The following is a 17620-nucleotide window of genomic DNA, read 5'->3' as shown; positions in this document are numbered from 1 at the left end:
CAGCAAGCAAATATAACATCGAAAATTCATTTGAAAGAATTTGTTTGTTTACCTGATGCTATGATTTATGAAGTATAAAGAACAGTACGAGACAAGAACACAATTAAGCAGTCGATTATTCGTTTCAGTTTCTAAAGTAAGAACGATTAGTTGTTGGTCATTTTCAGTCTCAAAGATTGGGGCTTTCTAATCATGCATCACCTCTCATTCCATCCAGGGTGATTTTTCTCCATCTCAATTTACTGCTTTTTTTCCTTTCCTTTTCTACAAATGATGCTCTCTGTGCAATCGACGTGTGTTGTGGCTTTACAGCCCCAACCTGAATCCAATCCAAGCAAATGATAAAAAAAGAACAGCAACATTATTACGGATAATTGTCCAGGAAATGAGCTAATGACAGGCCGGTGACCATAGCCATCCAAGCATATATCTACCACTGAAGATGGCAATGCTCTCTATTGTCTATTGACCCTAATCCTTCCTCATATGCATTGCATTGCTGTGCTCTTGTTGCTATGCAGGAGAACCAGCAAAATGCTTCAGAGCTTCAGAGCACCCATGGTCCATGGAATTTTGGTTGTTGGAGAAGCTAATGCTGCTATAGCAACTGAGATTGGGCATTCACAATGTCTCTGAGAACTCCCCAAATATGTCAAGGCATCCATCCCAGTGTCCCTGCTCCCTTGCTTCCCAGTAACCACCTTTGAAGCGATATGTCCCGTCTTGGCCGTCCTGCTGGAACCATTTTGGCTTCCAGCCATTGTCTTGAAGCTTGCTCGACTGCGATGAAGCAGATGTCGTCAAAATGCTGCAGCTGGATGATGATTTCAAAGAGCTACATCTATCATGCTTGTAGTTGTTTTTACAAAAGAGAGTTGAGCGTACCATTCTTTGTCGGCGTTCCAACCTCAGCTTCTCTGTGTTTGCCTTCTCATATTCACCATTCTCTAGATGCCGCTGGTCTGGCCTTAGCCGTGAATCAGTAGGAGGCAGTTTATCCTTTAACACATGACAAAGCAATTAGGATCATTGCAAGTGTTGATATCAAGTCAACAATGCTGACTATACTACATTTTACATACATACCTGAAGCTCGGGCGACAGTTCATTCAATGTGATAGCGAACGAGGATAAATTGTATCGCGTTGGATTAGGAGAAGGTTTGTTCTTTTCCCACAGCAGTGAGGCACCTTTCAATTGATCAGCGCTCTTGACCTTGGAAGTATCTAAATTACTATAATACATATTTTCATCCCATTTTCCTATTAAAAACGAAGCTTTGTTTCCATCATTATCCTCTACAAAGCCCTGTACCTGTGGACATGAAAGTATAGACACAGTATGAAGATATATCCACCAGGAACGGTCGTGTTAAAACAGTGGATAATTTCTTACAGTTACATCCAGACTGAACTATATGAAAAATGGGGTCAAACAAGTTTCAGAAAACCTCATTTCATGCTACCATACCAACATGACAATGGACTAATCTTGTCAAATCTATTCATGATCAATGGATTGATAATTTTAAGAGATTGATGGGGCAGTTCAGAGGAGGAACTTGCAACCTCGCAGTAAAATCGTGGATTTTTAATTCATAGCAGTACTTCCATAACATATTCCAAATAAATAAAATAGGAACGTGCTTGTTCAATTGATGTAACAGACAGCAAGATCGATAGGCACTATTCATCAGCTCTTCATGTGACAAATGTTTCTTGTTCATGTATGCCATGTGGGTTCACGTATGCGATGCTTGAACAGGAAATGTGCATGAAATACGGAAGGTACTGTGTGCAGAACAAAACATGATTGTCTAAAGATTTGATATTTAAGGCTGACCAGGAAAAAGGAAATGAACCAAAACATACTAGGTGAGGATTGCGATCAAGAAGCGATGGCTCTTTGAACTTGAGTTTACATGAATACTGATGGTTCCCTTTTATGTGCATGGTTCCATGATGGCTGCAGTACAGCTTCCCGAGGATGAGATTGTGAATAGTTGTTGTCACCTGAAAAGGCATTAGCATGAGACATACAGAAATTGGTTATGAAGAACATAAAATTGACAAGTTCTGATCAGGAATGATGTTCCACACCTTACTCCATTGGAAGATTTCACCGTCATCGAATTCCACTGTCAAAACACCAACTGGATCAACTTGAATCGACTGCCCCCAAAACTTAGATTTGAGATTGCTGTCGCCCCAGAATTTCCAGCCCTTGCCTTCACAGTGGCAGGCAATCAGCATGGGATGATGACTAACCTAGTGATGAACATGATGAAAAAAATGTGTTGCAATTAAATGCTTCACACTATTAAGGTATTAAAGTTTAGTTCTCAGATAGAAAAAGAGACAAGTGTTATGCATAGTGGAAATTGGATTATTTTTCAATAAATACCAGATTTGTTTTATATAAAACTGAAGTAAAAGATAATAAATATCAGCTTCGTATTATATAAATTGAAGTAAAGGATAAACTATATCCTTTGCATAAGAAAATACAATTGAGTTAGATAACCAACCTTTTCTGCAAAGAAACGGACGCCTCTTTCAGGGAAATCAGCTTCATAAGTCTCTCCTAACAGTGGGTTGAATGGTTTGCAAGGTCTCGCAACAGATGAAGCATAGCCAGAGACTGCAAATGCAGCTACTTTGAGAATTCTCATGAGACTGTTTCCCTAAATTATAGAGTTAACAGACATATGAAAAAATCTCGTTATAATAGAGAAACATGCCAGTTGATACTTGATACATATAATTAAAGTACATTCTGAACTCCACAATGACCATTTCCGTACCTTCACCAAATCCGTAGATCAAGAGTACAATATGAACAAACAGTCTTTTACTTGCAAAATTTTCTTAAAGAATATTACTATTTTAGAAAGCTCATCAAGGGATCAGCATTGAACTTTAAGTCTAATAATATTACTCCCTCCGTTTCATAATATAAGATTTTCTGGGTTTATCTAGATTAATCCATGTATCAATGTATATATGTTTGTATATGTGTCTAGATTCATTAGCACACAAATGAATCTAGGTAAGGCTAGAAAGTCTTATAATATGGAACGGAGCGAATACAACTGATCTCTCATACTCTTTATCATAAAAGTATAAAACAAAATATCCAGGAATACATAACCATATATGTAAAACGATCTTACCATTTTTCCATATTGATAAGCTTGATCCAAAAGGTGTGAATATTCTAAATCTTCAAAGCACTTTTGAAGGGATGAGAGTGGTTCATTAAAGTAAACTGGAAGGCATACTCGTGTCAAATCCTTGCCGACACTATCTTTAATAATGGACCAAAGGCTGATGCCTCTCTCTTTCTCTGCAGGTTCTGGCAATTTACTCCGTCGTTCGATTTGTGGTAGTGAGCAACTAGAATCTTGCATTTGGATATCCAAAAGTTCCTCACCACAACTGGTAGAGCTTAACATTGCTGAAGACCTGTTGTTTGATTCAATGAAGTAGTCTGCAGCATCAAAGAATGTAGACTCATCTTCACAAGTCAATTCACCACCATCTTGCTTCTCAAATTCATCAGATTCTGTAGTGCTGTATTCTGCACAATGAGCAAACTATTACAGCATTAACAAATGCTAATGTGAATTATTAAATGAGAATTGCAGGTTTTCCCTTCCTTCTAATAACAATTCAGACTAGTAAATTACTTAGGCAACTGAATGAAACATAAGCATTCAAAATGTCTGATGGCGTGGCAAGAAGGATAAATCACCAAAAAACGTATCTGTACAGCTAATCTTGGGCAGAAATAGCTCAGTATGCTCTATGAAAACATACCACTAAAATTTCCATGACGAGAACTGGAAAAGTCATTTCTTGTCAAAGCCCCCTGTATTATACTTGCATCTTTTCCTTCCTGCACAAATACGTGTGTAATACGTAAAATTCCTGCAGGAAAAGAGAACAGAGTAACCTTTCAAGGAGAGTAACTTTGCAGAGTTAGAAAACAAGTCCTGTATGACACCTATGTATTGATTAGCAGCTTATTAAGAAATATAAAAAGCATATTAAGATGAATTTCGACTGGCATAAGAAGCTTCTGCTAGCTGTCAATTCCATTACAAGTTAGGCACATGAAAGCTTTCACTGGTCCTAAAAACAGTGCATCCAATGATTAACACATGCAGCTATTCTTACCTCAAAATGGTGCCTACAGGATCCAAACAAGCTTAGCTGGTCCTCGTAGCATAGCTTCAGTTGTTTCCGGAAGCTGGAAAACTCTGTAAGCACAATCTGTTCACACTCCTGTATAAAACTTTCATTCAGTCCCTCTTGCTGCAGGCGATTTCGAAGCCTTGCCGTTGAAACCGAAACATCGCTTTGCACAAAAGTTATCCTCCCACTGAGTGATCTTAACGAATAAAAACTCCTCGCCAAGATCAAGGCCTCAATCCAGGCAACACGGTCTTCTTTTGAATCTGTCTTCAAATGAAGTGTTTTTGTGGGGGAAAATATGTAGAATCTCCTATCATCCGACTTGCTCTCCCGAAATGCTGACAACTAGAACATAGTGACCAGTTAGCTTTAATATGTTATTAATGATGACCTTGTGCATGAAAATGTAGTAAACTTTCCAACATGTAACGCTATCCATCAGGTATAAAATATAGCTAAATGCTTATTGAAGACCAAGGCAAATAAAAACAAAGATCCAGAGACCATAGTTTGGTATTCCAGGAAAAAGGGACATGTGAATCAAGTGCTTCCACTCCCTTCAGCTTTAATTAAAGGGTGAAGGGGGAAAGGCAAGCAAAAGGTACATCTAACAGCAAAAATATGGGGATAAGAGAAACAACAATGATTTCAAGAAAACCTAGAAAATATAATCAAGCTGGTCTGGTCACTACCTTGGACCAAGCAAGTGAGCTACTAGAGCAGTTCTTGGAGATCCACAAGGCCCCCCCCCCCCCCCCCCCCCCCTGATTCACTCCAACTTTTACACACAAGCCCTCATTTCAATCCCTCTCCTCTTCCTCTCTAGTATCTAGTAATATGTGGCCACTGGAAGCAAAGCAACTGTGCATCCTTTAATTGTTGGGGACCCATGAGCAATGGCCTTGAAAAGACTCGGTGCTAGTACGACTACTGCGAGTTCAAGAGCTAGTAAAAGACTTGTGGAAAAGCAACCCTCTAGAGCAGTATAAATCAATAATGCAAAAAGATTCAAAATTTTTAAAAAGTATTCGCTGAGCCCTTTTCCCCCCAGATTTGTTCAACTTAATGCACAGTAAGCATGGTTCATTAAGGATTAATTATGTCACTGTTGAACTAACTATATCATCAATTTTTTTAGTAGGACAACGACGGACGGATAAACTTCGTTGTCTGGGTCGATCTCTAGAGTTGCAACAGAACCCTATCGTTCAAAGAAATTGCGAGAGGTTGAAATTTTGGCTAAACCCACCAAAAGTTGAGGGCTTTTTGTGCAAAAGATGTGCCTGGTTGTGTGATGGAGAAAGGTACGTTCTTTTTTCTTTGGGAAATCTCGTATCAGGGAGAGCAAAATAGGGATCTTTTTGTTCATTTGTAGCTTAACCTGATGCTTCTAAATTTAGGCATTGGACCACGAATGAGGTGATTGATTAATCAAACCAGTTCATAAGCAAAACCGCAAGTGATAAATTCTCTCCGACTCCGATATGTCCATTCAAATCATGAACAAAACAAACATTAATTCGGAATTTCTCTTTTTTTTAAGAACACCAGAACGATGTTGAATGCAGAATGCCAGATCATGTTTAACACCCCCAAGAACAAAAGATGTTGGGAAAGAAATGGAGAATTTGTGAAATGACAGAAAGACATCACGCCATTTCGATCCAGCAGTGTGACGCAATCTCCCAACTGCCATTCCATAGTTACAAATGAGATTTCGACATAGAATCTTCCAGCCCTTTTCACCAACGAAACGAAGAACAATTCACACACGACGACGACGAAGAAGAAAACCGGATGCTTGATCCAATGAAGCGAACGCATTCAGATTCACCAGAAGAACACGGGCATTCAGAAACGTTGGGGGATGTGCCGGATCGCAGGAGAGAGTGGTACCTTGAGGCAGACGACGCCGACGGGCTTGTCGCGGCGGCGCGCGCCGCCGCCGATCCTGGCGGACGCGACGCCGATCAGCCTGACCTCGCCGCCACCGCCGCCGCAGCCATCCTCGTCGTCGCCGCCGCCGCCCGCGTCCCTCCGAATCTTGGAGTAGGAGAGCACCCCGTCGTGGAGCGAGAACCACCGCTCCCGCCACCCGCGGCCGTAGTTGGTCCACTTGTGCAGCACCCCGGCCACCGCCACCGCCGCGCCCGGCGCCGCCTCCGGCTCCGGCGTCGGCGGCGCGTCCTGCGCCGGCAGCGCCGCCGCGGACAGGCAGCACAGCCCGTGGTGGTTCAGGTGGAGGTGGTGGCCACCGCCGGCGCCGCCGCTGCTCTGCGTCATCCGCGTCGATTCGACGGGAGAGAGAGAAAAAAAATGCAGAAAAAATCGATTTTTTCGGGTTCGCGAAGAGGCGAGGAGATGAGAGTTGGCTTTATTTAGCAGCGGTTGGTTGCTATTTGTGTGTGGGCAACACCTCCCTCGCTATTTATGCTCATTTTTGTTTCAAAAATTTTGGATTTTTTCACAACTTTAATTTGGCCATTTGCTAACTTCATTTGGCTATTCGTTTTCGCAGATTCTCTCTCTTTCTTTTGAGTTTTGTCCTGTTAACTGAAATGCAGCTGAGCAACTAAGAGGCTGATCAATTGACCTTCTGAGTGAATAAGTTAAATGACATATTTACAACTAAAAATAATTTATGAATAAATTTTGTACACGTATTCTTAGCGATATGAAAGCCAAACTAAAAAATAAACTATAATAAAATTTCCTAAAATCTACTCAAAAATTTAAATTTTAGTTTATAAAATATTGGACTGACCTGAAACTATCGCGTAACCATAGTAGGTCTTATCGATATTGTCTATATCGTAACAATGATCTGTGTTGATGTATAATCCTAAGTTACGACAGATCAACAGCACTATGATAAAGACAATATTTGTTTATTTGCGTCACATGACGAAAAAAATTATCGTATTTGTTTTTATGCGAAACCATCCAAATGAAAATATGAAATACACATAGACAATGACAGTGGTTAACACATAGAATGAGTGGGTCTGTGGTTTTTATTAGCTGTTAATAATACTAGTACATATAATAAGCCCTTGTTTGCCATATATATGAACTAATAGTTGAATTTTAGGAAAAACCAAGATAAGTTATTAAAACAAGCAAGAAATTAATTATGATTAAGAAGAGAGAGAGAGAGGAGAGAGAGACGTTAAGCAAGGACATGGATACTGTTTACCAGATGTAGGGGAGCACAGGATTGTCATAGGGATCAGGAGTGGTTCACGTGCTATGACTAGATTTAGTGGGCCTTAATGCCTAGTTAAAGTGAACTCCAGCTAGTTGTGGAGGTGAGTGCACCATCCACCTCTAACCAAACTCCCCACCATGTAATCTAATCTAGTAGTAGACCTTAATAATTAACCTTTTGGGACTTCCATTAGGTTTGCTCTATGTTTGCAAGACAAGATTGCTAACTAGGAATAATGTTACAAATTCGTAGGATTACCTTCAAGGTTAGACAAAAGATTTAAACAATGATATCTTAGGCCTCGTTCGCCGCACTAGTTAAATTATTCAGATTTCCCCATTTTCCACGTGCACGCCTTTAGCGAAATTTTTTTATAGAAAAGTTGCTTTAAAAATATTAATCTATTTTATTTTTTTATAATTAATAATTAATCATGTACTAACATATTACTATATTTTTCACGCCGAGTACCTTATCACCCCTTGACACCGAACGCGACCTTATAGATACGAAGTATGTCTGACACCACATATTAATATCACTCTTACTGTCCTGAAGATTATAGAGAAAGAGGAGAAGAAAAAACACCCAGTGTAAAACCATATACTTAGCTTCAAATCCAGAGCACCAACAGACACCACTATATTTTGGTCGAGAGAGTGATGGAAAAGGGAAGTCAGGTTGTGAATATACTTGTACAGATCGCATGAGCTGTAGATGAACATGTGCATAGAAAATTTCATAACTAATGCTCCATAGTTCTTTGCTTAGATGTCTCTTCTGTCAATTTTTGTTGGACATTTGACATTTCCGTTAATTCATAAGATCTCTCAAAAATGATGGTGCAAATTTTATAGCAATGTCGTGAATTTTACTGAAATTATATATACAACATGTTGACCGTGGATGCTATAAACTTTTAGAACCGTTTCGAGATTAAGGGACAAATTATACAAGAACACACTAGTCATCTGTGCATAACTGTGCTTAAGAAAATGTAGTGGTGATGGTAATACACAGTGAATTTGTCATCCTGCGTATTTTCGTTGTAATTTTTGTAAATTACATCTTTTACTTGACAATACTAAAGTAATTAAATCTAAATAAATAGCTACATATAAAATCAAATTGAGATGAATATCTCTTATAGAAGAAACATGCGTAACATATTCCATGACAAATATATTTCTCACTAAACATATTATTATTTGTTTTTAGTAATATTATAATATATTTTTAATCCATAAAAACATGGACATTTAGCTATTATACGAGAGATTTGAGCCAAATCCCACAAATGAATGTAGTGAACATGCATATAATAATAAAAATTTGAGCATTTATGTTTCCTAGTAATCCAAATATTAACTTTTGAAGGGTCCTAGTACAGAAATTATAGGGCAGCAATTAAATACAAGTCACTTTCTAAGGAGTGTTTGCTTACAAGATTTTTTTTTTCTTTTCTATATCATTTTGGAAACTAGTATTATATATTGGCAAATATAATTGGTCAAAATCACGGTGTAGGGGGGCCCACTCGAGGTTGGCACGTGTGCTTGTCCCGGTGTGGCCCGCGTGACCAACCAGCCTCTCTTCTAGGCTTACGTGGCAACAGATATCGTTGTCTTCCCAACAGCAGGTGCCACTGACAGGTGGGCCAGCAAACATGGGCCCCATATGTCATTTGTTGAATTGTACTCTTGTTTGTGAGGGTTCTAATGCTTGGGTACACTTGATTTGCTACACAGATTTTTAGCTTACAGTCTTGCTATGTTTCACAAAACTGAAAGTTAGATTAAGCTTGTAAAAGAAACTGGAGCTAAAAGGAATCAATTTGCTTCAGTTTGTTGTATGATATTCACCCTGATTTAGATCATGTCCTATTCACATTGTTAGTATGATACTCACTCCGGTAAAAATGTATTTTTCGTTTAGGACAAAATTTGGTCAAATTTTTAAATTTTTGACAAAAAAATTTATGTTGAATAAATTTATTAAAATTTAATAAATTTATGATAGTACTTTTTGAGGAGAATCTATATGTATTATTTTTTTTGTATTTAAACTAAACATTTAAGAAATTATCGATAGTTGAAACTTTAGAAGTTTGACCAAATATTATCCTAAATAATAAATACCTTTAATGATAGGTCGAAAATGCATAATACAATCAAATTTCAACACATGAAATTCGTGATATATATATATATATAAGGATTTGCCACGTGACTTCGTTTTAGTGAGCATAGGTTAGGAGTGCACATTCAGTTGGTGCGTGCATATGGGGTGTGCGCGTTTGGGTGTAAAAGTATTTATATCATGGTATAAAATTTAATATAGAAATATTTATATTTTTATACGGATGAAGTAGTAATTAGTTATTCATGGGCTAATCCCTCATCTCAACGAACTGTTCTACCCGAACACATGTACGTGTGCACCTTCCAAGTAATCAAGAGAGAGAAGGCTGGGGACAAAAAGGAAAGTGGGCATAGCAATATAGCAAATCCCATGGCTGGTGATGTGCCACGTAGCTGAAGATCTGGTTGATCTGCGGCCCCCACGCTTGAACGAAGAAACCCAACATCGCCAGGTGCACTCCAACGCTGCTACCACTTTAATAATTCCCCCCTTTGCAAGGAAAGCAATGGGAAACCCAGCATATCCCCAACCCAGCACTATATTTGTATACAGTAGTGGCAATGTATAGACAATGTGAAATAGTGTATTTGAATTTTGGCACAATAGTGTGTGTTGATTGATGTCGTTTTCATAGCTTGATATGGTTTTCATAGCCGGTCGAGCACATTTTTTGGAATATCGTTATCACGACAGTTGGTCAAGCTTCATTGATTGATTCGCTAGTTCATTTCTCGTGATAGGCTGATAGCGGCATGGCCCGCTATTTAGTATGAAGATACATGTATTTTATTTTTCTTTTGCGAGGAGAAAATATACCTTATTTAAAATACTTGCTAGACATATGTGCATAAATGGTTATCATCATAGTTAGATGACGGTTTCCCTTATTGTTTGGAAATGGCTTACCACACCTCAACAGTAAGCTCAGTTACTATATGCTTATCGACATAAATCAAGACAAACCAGATAAAAACTTACCAAAAATATAATTTTTTATTTAGAACTTTTCAATACCTGGTGTGGATAGCATTATTGCTCTTGTCTGCTGCATAATGCTTTGTGCAGGCTTTTAATTGGAGAAAATGTGACTATTTTACATGGACTATAGTGAAAATGAATTATTGGGCCGATGCTACAGATGGGCAGAGGTGAGTGTCTGCCTATTTTATTTATTCTTGGATCTGGTCACAGTTGACTTAATCAATTAATGGGATGGTACGGATAACTGCTAATGTAACTGGTTAAAACGGAATTAAGTAGACTTAGGCTCACATGTCATGAAAGAAAATGACTAGAGAAGGCATGTCAATTTTTGGTTGGGCGAAACCCATGGCTTTCGTCACTGAATTTTATCTTGACATCGTTCTTCAAAAAATTTATCTTGACATTTTCGAATGATCATCCTTGTTACGATAGCGTAAAATCGAATGTGTCATTGATCAAATTTAATTTTGATTCCCCAATACTTACTCTACTAATTCTATTATAAATACTTTGATCTGTTAATTCTACCACTCCTTTTAATATATAATAAAAATATTTTACATCTCAGCCTCTGTCATTGAACAAATAGCCAGCCCCACCACTATTTTAAGGACTAACAAGTATAAATTTTAAAACCATTTTATTTCCCTTCAAAACCAACCCAAAGAAAGAAGAATAATACCAAGAAAAACCCATCAAGGACATTGTTTTGCTTGCTTTAATTTGTTGCTGCACAAAGCAAAACAAAAGGCACATCATCATCCAGCAGCATCTATCTTCACCACTGGTATGCAACCCCTGAGACCCTCATGATTTTGTTTTGTTTCACTGCAGCTGCCGGCTGCTGTTCCTCTCTTGAAAAATCAAAAGGAAACCAGCATTGTCAAGAGAAGAACAAAAAAAAGATGAGAAGAGGTAACATGGGGCCTGTGCTGGGGGGGGGGGGGGGGGGGGGACAACGCATATGTGTATGTGTTGGGATGATATCAATCAAATCATGTCACCTTCGATCGATGCACCAGATGTTCCCTCAGCATCCACCACGGTTGCATGGGCTTTTTAGGCCCTGTTGAGTTCCAAAATTTTTTCCTAAAAATATCATTTCGAATCTTTAGACATATAAATAAAATATTAAATATAGATAAAATAAAAAAAACTAATTGTACAGTCATGAAAGAAATCGTGAGACGAATCTTTTGAGCCTAGTTAATTTATGATTAGTCATAATTGCTACAGTAACCCATATGTGCTAATGACAGAATAATTAGACTCAAAAGATCATCTCGTGGTTTTCTGACAGAATCTAGAATTTATTTTATAATTAAACTATATTTAATACTTTAAATGTGTGATCGTATGTACATGTGGCATGTTTCAAAAAGAAAATTTTGGGAACTGAACATGCCCTTATACCCCAAGTGAGAACAAAGAATCATGCATTGGAGCATCATCCATATGATTGTGTGTACTACCCCTTGGGTACAAAGCACCACATGATTTTTCCTTTTAGGAAGTAGCATGCCACTCGGTTTTCTTTTTCTTCTTTTTTTTTTTATGCTTGCGGGGTATAACCATCTGTATTTGTACTGTGTTTGTTTTTCTTAATTAAGTAGTAGATTTATATGTGTATATCACATTTGCATCCCTTTTAACGCATGCTCAATGAGTCGTAGACAACAATGGGTTAGTTGTTATGTTTGTTTGGTTCAATTAGATTCCTTGCTTGCACGCTTTAGCTATTTCTTGCTGATAGCCCCTTGTTCAAGGCAAAACTATGATCCCTGGTGATTATCTTTTCAAAAGTTATAAAATCTTTAACATTTTTAGATAAATATGCAAACTTAACCATGTGGTCGTTGAGTTGCTTGTGCATAGTCATTCTCAAACTATGGTAGCTTTTTCCTACCTTTATGTTTCTATAAAAATGTCATGTGAACATGATTCACATTATCTTCGATAACCGTGTTTATAGTTGAGGTACTGTAATAGATAAACCTATCAAATTCAAAACATTTTTTTTAATTTACTAATTTCTATGTTTTGCTGCGATAACCGCATACGATAATATTATGCCCGGCGGTAAGATGAAACCCTGTGTATTGGTTGCTTAACTATTGTCACATGTATAAGATTCAGTCGCATGACTTAACAGCCAACCAAATGCAATTAGAATTTTTTGTGTCCTTAAAAAAAACATAGAGATGACTCCAAGATTATATTTTTATCGAAAATGACTTCAAGATACTACAGTTGCATCACATCCGTACCACTTTAACGGGTAGTATACTGTTATTCTCTCGGTTAATGTACATATAACCATGATATTAGCAAGGGTGTAGTACACATTTTACTCGACTGACTAAACTTTCTGACGTGTTAGCATCTCTAGGTGCTTGGGACCAAATAACATAGGATTATTACAGTACACATCACCGTTGTTCGTTGCCAATAATTAATCACATTGCACGAATAAAGAGGCAGACGCTGAGATCACCAACCGTACAAAGTGTTCTTGCACGCGAGGATCCCGAATGATGATGAATAATTCGGACTAATTGAGTATCACGACGATCATTTAATCGAACGCTTTAATTTAAGTAGATTTCGATATTTCAGAAAAAAAATAATTTGAATAATTACAATGATGTAAAATTTAGCTCTTCTGTTTTCAGATTTTAAGTTGGAAAAGTTGCGACGCTTTAACGTCAAGTCGCATTCATCCTAATTCTCTTTAGTAAATCCAAGCCATTGATCATTGACCGGTCAACAACTCCTTGCTGAACTGAACATGCAAATGTGCAGCCTGTCAAACATATGGTACCTTCTCAGGAACATATGGACTGAAAAAACATCTCAACTAACCAGTGGGCACAGTTGATCTAATAAGCTTTGACTGGAATTACACAAGAAAGGGAAGTATGGCATTTGCTGGATGCAATCTTGGACAGTTTGTCACTGCAAGTATCAGGAGGAATTGCTACAGATTTAACTCCTCTCAATATTGGGGTGTCAACACGGTTCCATACTCCATACATGTTCCCCATACATCAGATTAGGGCTCCTCTAGGGAGAGAACACAGCCGATCAGCCTCCACGCGCCTCCCTCCTGGTGGCATCATGGAGGATGTCAATGTCGACGCCGTCCTGCGGAAGCAGCACGTACCGCACCACGGATCCCCTTATGAAGCAGTTTCGCACCGATAGCTGCCAGCCAAAGGGAAGTTGTGCTTGATTAATGTAGTTTTTTCATACAAAGCATGGATGCCAAAGATGTAAGTGGCAAAGCAATCAGTATGAAGATTCTTTCAAACAAAGCAAGCAAAGATGTAAGTGGATATCCATATTTCAGTCAATATCATGGCCTACGAAACACAATATATCACCATGATATATAAGCTTTGCTTTCCTTTGGGATTACTTCAGGAATCATGTACTTGTAACAACTAACAAGCAACCTTTAGTAATGTGATGCAGTACAAAAGTACACCCTTCATAGAATATCATTGGATGGAACCAAAGCACAACCAAATATCTAGGTACGGACACTGGTAGCTCTGCCTAGTAATGAACCTGCTCCAAAATGATATGGCACAGGCAAAGGAAAAATAACAGTACAATTCTAGCTAAACAACTATCAGCTGGTTGCAAAACAGCTTTGTGTTTTACGTATTCTTCACTTTCAACGAATTAGGACTAGCACTGGAATAATCAGTAGCTTAGCTTGCATTGGAATAATCTGCAACGATCCCTTAATTTTTAAACTGCATGATTAATGTAGCTCCTAGGCTCCTAATTCTGCATCAGTGAGGTAGGTCTCCAACAGCATATTATGAAGTAATCAATTAGGACTAGCACTATAGGATATAGTCCCTTAATTTCTAAATCCATGTCATCATAAAATGCTCCCTTGTTCATCAGCCAATGGCCTACTTGGTGATCCACTACTATGGACTGGAGTTAACACAACACAAGAGCAATAAGTGATCTAATAAAGGGTAATATGGTTTATGAAGAATAATGAAGGGTAATATGGTTTTTGAAGAATGTTAATATGGTGATTATGGTCTTCCATAAGCATGCTCTTGGTTCTGAGATCCTATAAATGACATCTATCTACATGTATTCCCAAAAAATAAAGAACAAATGCCATCTACTTATGAACTGAGAGCACTCCCTACCCATATTGTAGTTATTTTACTTAATAATTATACAACTAAATGTTGAAGTGTTATGGTTCTCAACTGCACAACATTAGAACTAAGTAAACATGTCAGGATCATGCTAAAGGTGCTCCTTTCACAATGCTTATGCAAATACGAAGAAGAGGAGAAATCTACAATCATAAAGAATGAGGTATTTTCAAATGTATCCATTGCTCTGACACAGACCAATTGCATGAAGCATCATGACCTGCAACACTGAATGGCACAGTGGATGTAGCACAGGCATTGGGGCTGCTTCAGAGGACAGTATTCTGACAAGTCCGGGGTTAGCACCATGCATGAAACCATATCTATCCATACTCCTATTAAAAGAAGGCAGTGGTAATGGTGAATCTGCCATATCACTTCCCTTACACTACATTTTAATGAGCTACCTCTTGAAATCTTCATACTACCCCCTCTGTTCCATATTGTAAGCTGTTTTAGTTTTGTCCTAAGTCAAACTTCTCTAATTTTGACCAGGTTTATAGAAAGGCTCACCAACATCTACAACATCAAATTAATTTCATTAAAATCCACTATGAAATAGGTCTAGATAGCATAATTAGTTGGCATAGTAGATGCTAATTATTTCAGTTTCTATAAATTTGGTCAAAGTTAAAGAGCTTTTGACTTATGACAAACTAAAACACCTTACAATATGGAAGAGAGCGAACATATAATAGTCCTTTGACAAAATGTTGGTTTATAGAAAGGTGCACCAACATCTACAACATCAAATTAATTTCATTAAAATCCACTATGAAATAGGTCTAGATAGCATATTTAGTTGGCATAGTAGATGTTAATTATTCTGTTTCTATAATTTGGTCAAAGTTAAAGAGCTTTTGACTTATGACAAACTAAAACACCTTACAATATGGAACAGAGTAAACATATAATAGTCCTTTGATAAAGTGTTATATTGTTATTTGACCTTCTCAAATACAAATTTAACATGAGAAGGTCACATTGACTGAGTTGCCACATGTACATGTGCTGTACAAGTACAAGATAATTTACAATTCGAATTGTGTAAATACTGTAACAGAACTGTGAATGGTGGATCAACCTTACAAACACATTAACTTGTGCCGAACAATATTTGGACATGTATGATTCCTTGTTGTCCATAGCAAACAGACAAGAATACCAAAGTACTTCGCTTCATAAATCGAAGGACACATATCATAACGACAACAAGGCACCATAATTTCCCAATGAAACATAGTGTTGGCCACAAACTCAATTGATCCATACAAACTACAAAGTTACCCGTGCAAATAAGCATCCTACTCCTGGCATTTCGCATTTCTTTTTACTAGAATGGAATATATGCATATAGGCAAGCAAGGCCAAGGCAGCGTGGCATACCATGTGGGGGTACTTGTCCTGGTCGACGACCCGGGTGTTCTCAAGCTTGATGTTGAGGTATTGGTCGACAGAGTGGAGCGTGCCGCGGATCGCCAGGTCGTTCTTGAGCTCCACCGTCACCTCCTTCCCCACGAGTTCCTTGAAGTAGGAGAAGAACAGCTGCATAAAAACAACAAGAGCAGAAGAAATCGATGAACGCTTGTCACACTATAAGAAGCCAAAAGAAAGACGAAACAAAAAGATAGTAATCTTTACCATATTGGCTGCGGTGCTCGCGGTGCCGACTCCGAAGAATCTCTGCAAGAACGGGAGCCGGAGAAGCTTCCGGATAGATCTAGAAGAGAAGCTAGGGTTTAACGTTCAGGGCAAAGGGGGGGGGGGGGGGAAGTAGCTTGCAGATCTTAGAGAGGAGAGAATGGATGTCCGTACCGGTGGGGGTGCACACCGGCGAGGGTGCGGCGGAAGCGGAGGGGGGAATGGACTCCGGCGCCGGTGCTCGCGGTATCGGCGGCGGCGGCGGCGGGAGGAGGAGTCGAGGGCGAAGGGAGGAGGAGAAGAGATCGAGTGGGGGGAGAGGGGAAGAGAAAGGCAACGGGTCGAAGGGCCCACGTGGCGGATTACGGTTGGGCCTTGCCAGCGTGGCTGATTGCGGCCCAAAGAACACCACCTCACCAAGTCCATTCCAAAGTTTGCAACTCCTCCCTCCATTGATCCCACGTGTTGGTTGGTGTGACTTTGATCACTAGTACCCCGCACGCATCGTGTTTCGCTAGAATGTCATATTGACTTTTGGATTCGCTAAAATAACATTATCAAATTATGGGTATACGCTAGAAGGCATAGTCATGACCTCCCTCCATTCATTAGTCATCGCCATCCTTTGCTCACCGTCCTTGTCCCATACTTGACGCCTACCATGGTCACCTCGCTAAATTCGGCATCAGGTGACCGCCTCGCCGACGTCGCCACACGAAAACTCACCTTATTCACGGCCTCATCGTTGGCCCCTTGGGATATGGATTCAGTGACATTGTACCGTGACATTCTCGGCGACATTCTGTCACTGACATGTGGGACCCATATATACTTGGACCCACATGTCAGTGACAGAATGTCATTGAAAATGTCACGGTGCAATGTCACTAAATCCCATTCCGGCCCCTTGGTCCACCGCCATCGCCATTTCGTGTAGCTCAGGAGGTGCAAAGTAACGATCAAAGAGAAAAAGGTAAGGCCATTTCTGTCCATTTAGAAGCTAAATGGTATTCTAGCGTATACCCATTGTTTGAGGATGATATTTTAGTGATGTCAAATTCGGGATGGTATTTTAACGAAATACGTTTTTGAAGATAGCATATTAGCACTTTTCTTCAAAAATTTAAATAACTATACTATGATAGATGAAAGTTTAAAAGTATGTACATTTTACTAATATAAGACCTATTTAAGTATTTGCAATTATTTTGGAAAGGACAAATTGTCAAATTATTTTGAAAAAAGACAAATGTTCAAAT

At 38.8% G+C, this 17620-nt stretch overlaps 2 protein-coding genes and 1 non-coding gene across 4 annotated transcripts; all 3 read right to left on the bottom strand.

Moving 5' to 3' along the window:
- Positions 1 to 183: 183 nt before the first annotated feature.
- LOC102722040 (oxysterol-binding protein-related protein 2A-like) lies at positions 184 to 6550 on the bottom strand. Of its 2 annotated transcripts, none has more exons than XM_006659781.3 (10): positions 6093 to 6550; positions 4179 to 4541; positions 3819 to 3897; positions 3173 to 3579; positions 2528 to 2683; positions 2100 to 2267; positions 1872 to 2012; positions 1087 to 1314; positions 886 to 999; positions 184 to 780 (listed from the first exon to the last, which is right to left on the bottom strand). In XM_006659781.3, the coding sequence occupies exons 1-10, from the start codon at positions 6477 to 6479 to the stop codon at positions 622 to 624; spliced, it is 2202 nt and encodes a 733-aa protein (XP_006659844.2). In that variant the 5' UTR covers positions 6480 to 6550; the 3' UTR covers positions 184 to 621. The 2 variants fall into 2 exon arrangements, with proteins under 2 accessions (XP_006659844.2, XP_040382582.1); XM_040526648.1 differs by lacking the exon at positions 6093 to 6550 and adding an exon at positions 4701 to 4746.
- Positions 6551 to 13404: 6854 nt separating this feature from the next.
- Positions 13405 to 16662, bottom strand: LOC102714310 (sm-like protein LSM2). Its single transcript, XM_006659062.3, has 4 exons — positions 16536 to 16662; positions 16362 to 16440; positions 16107 to 16265; positions 13405 to 13734 (listed from the first exon to the last, which is right to left on the bottom strand). The coding sequence occupies exons 2-4, from the start codon at positions 16362 to 16364 to the stop codon at positions 13615 to 13617; spliced, it is 282 nt and encodes a 93-aa protein (XP_006659125.1). The 5' UTR covers positions 16365 to 16440; positions 16536 to 16662; the 3' UTR covers positions 13405 to 13614.
- On the bottom strand, positions 14892 to 15033 carry LOC121055245. Its single transcript, XR_005812392.1, has one exon. It is a non-coding gene; the product is annotated as a small nucleolar RNA snoR134 (small nucleolar RNA).
- Positions 16663 to 17620: the final 958 nt, after the last annotated feature.

Source organism: Oryza brachyantha, chromosome 8, assembly GCF_000231095.2.
Source record: "Oryza brachyantha chromosome 8, ObraRS2, whole genome shotgun sequence".
In the NCBI taxonomy this organism is placed as follows: domain Eukaryota; kingdom Viridiplantae; phylum Streptophyta; class Magnoliopsida; order Poales; family Poaceae; genus Oryza; species Oryza brachyantha.
This window is presented reverse-complemented; position numbering and strand designations above follow the sequence as displayed.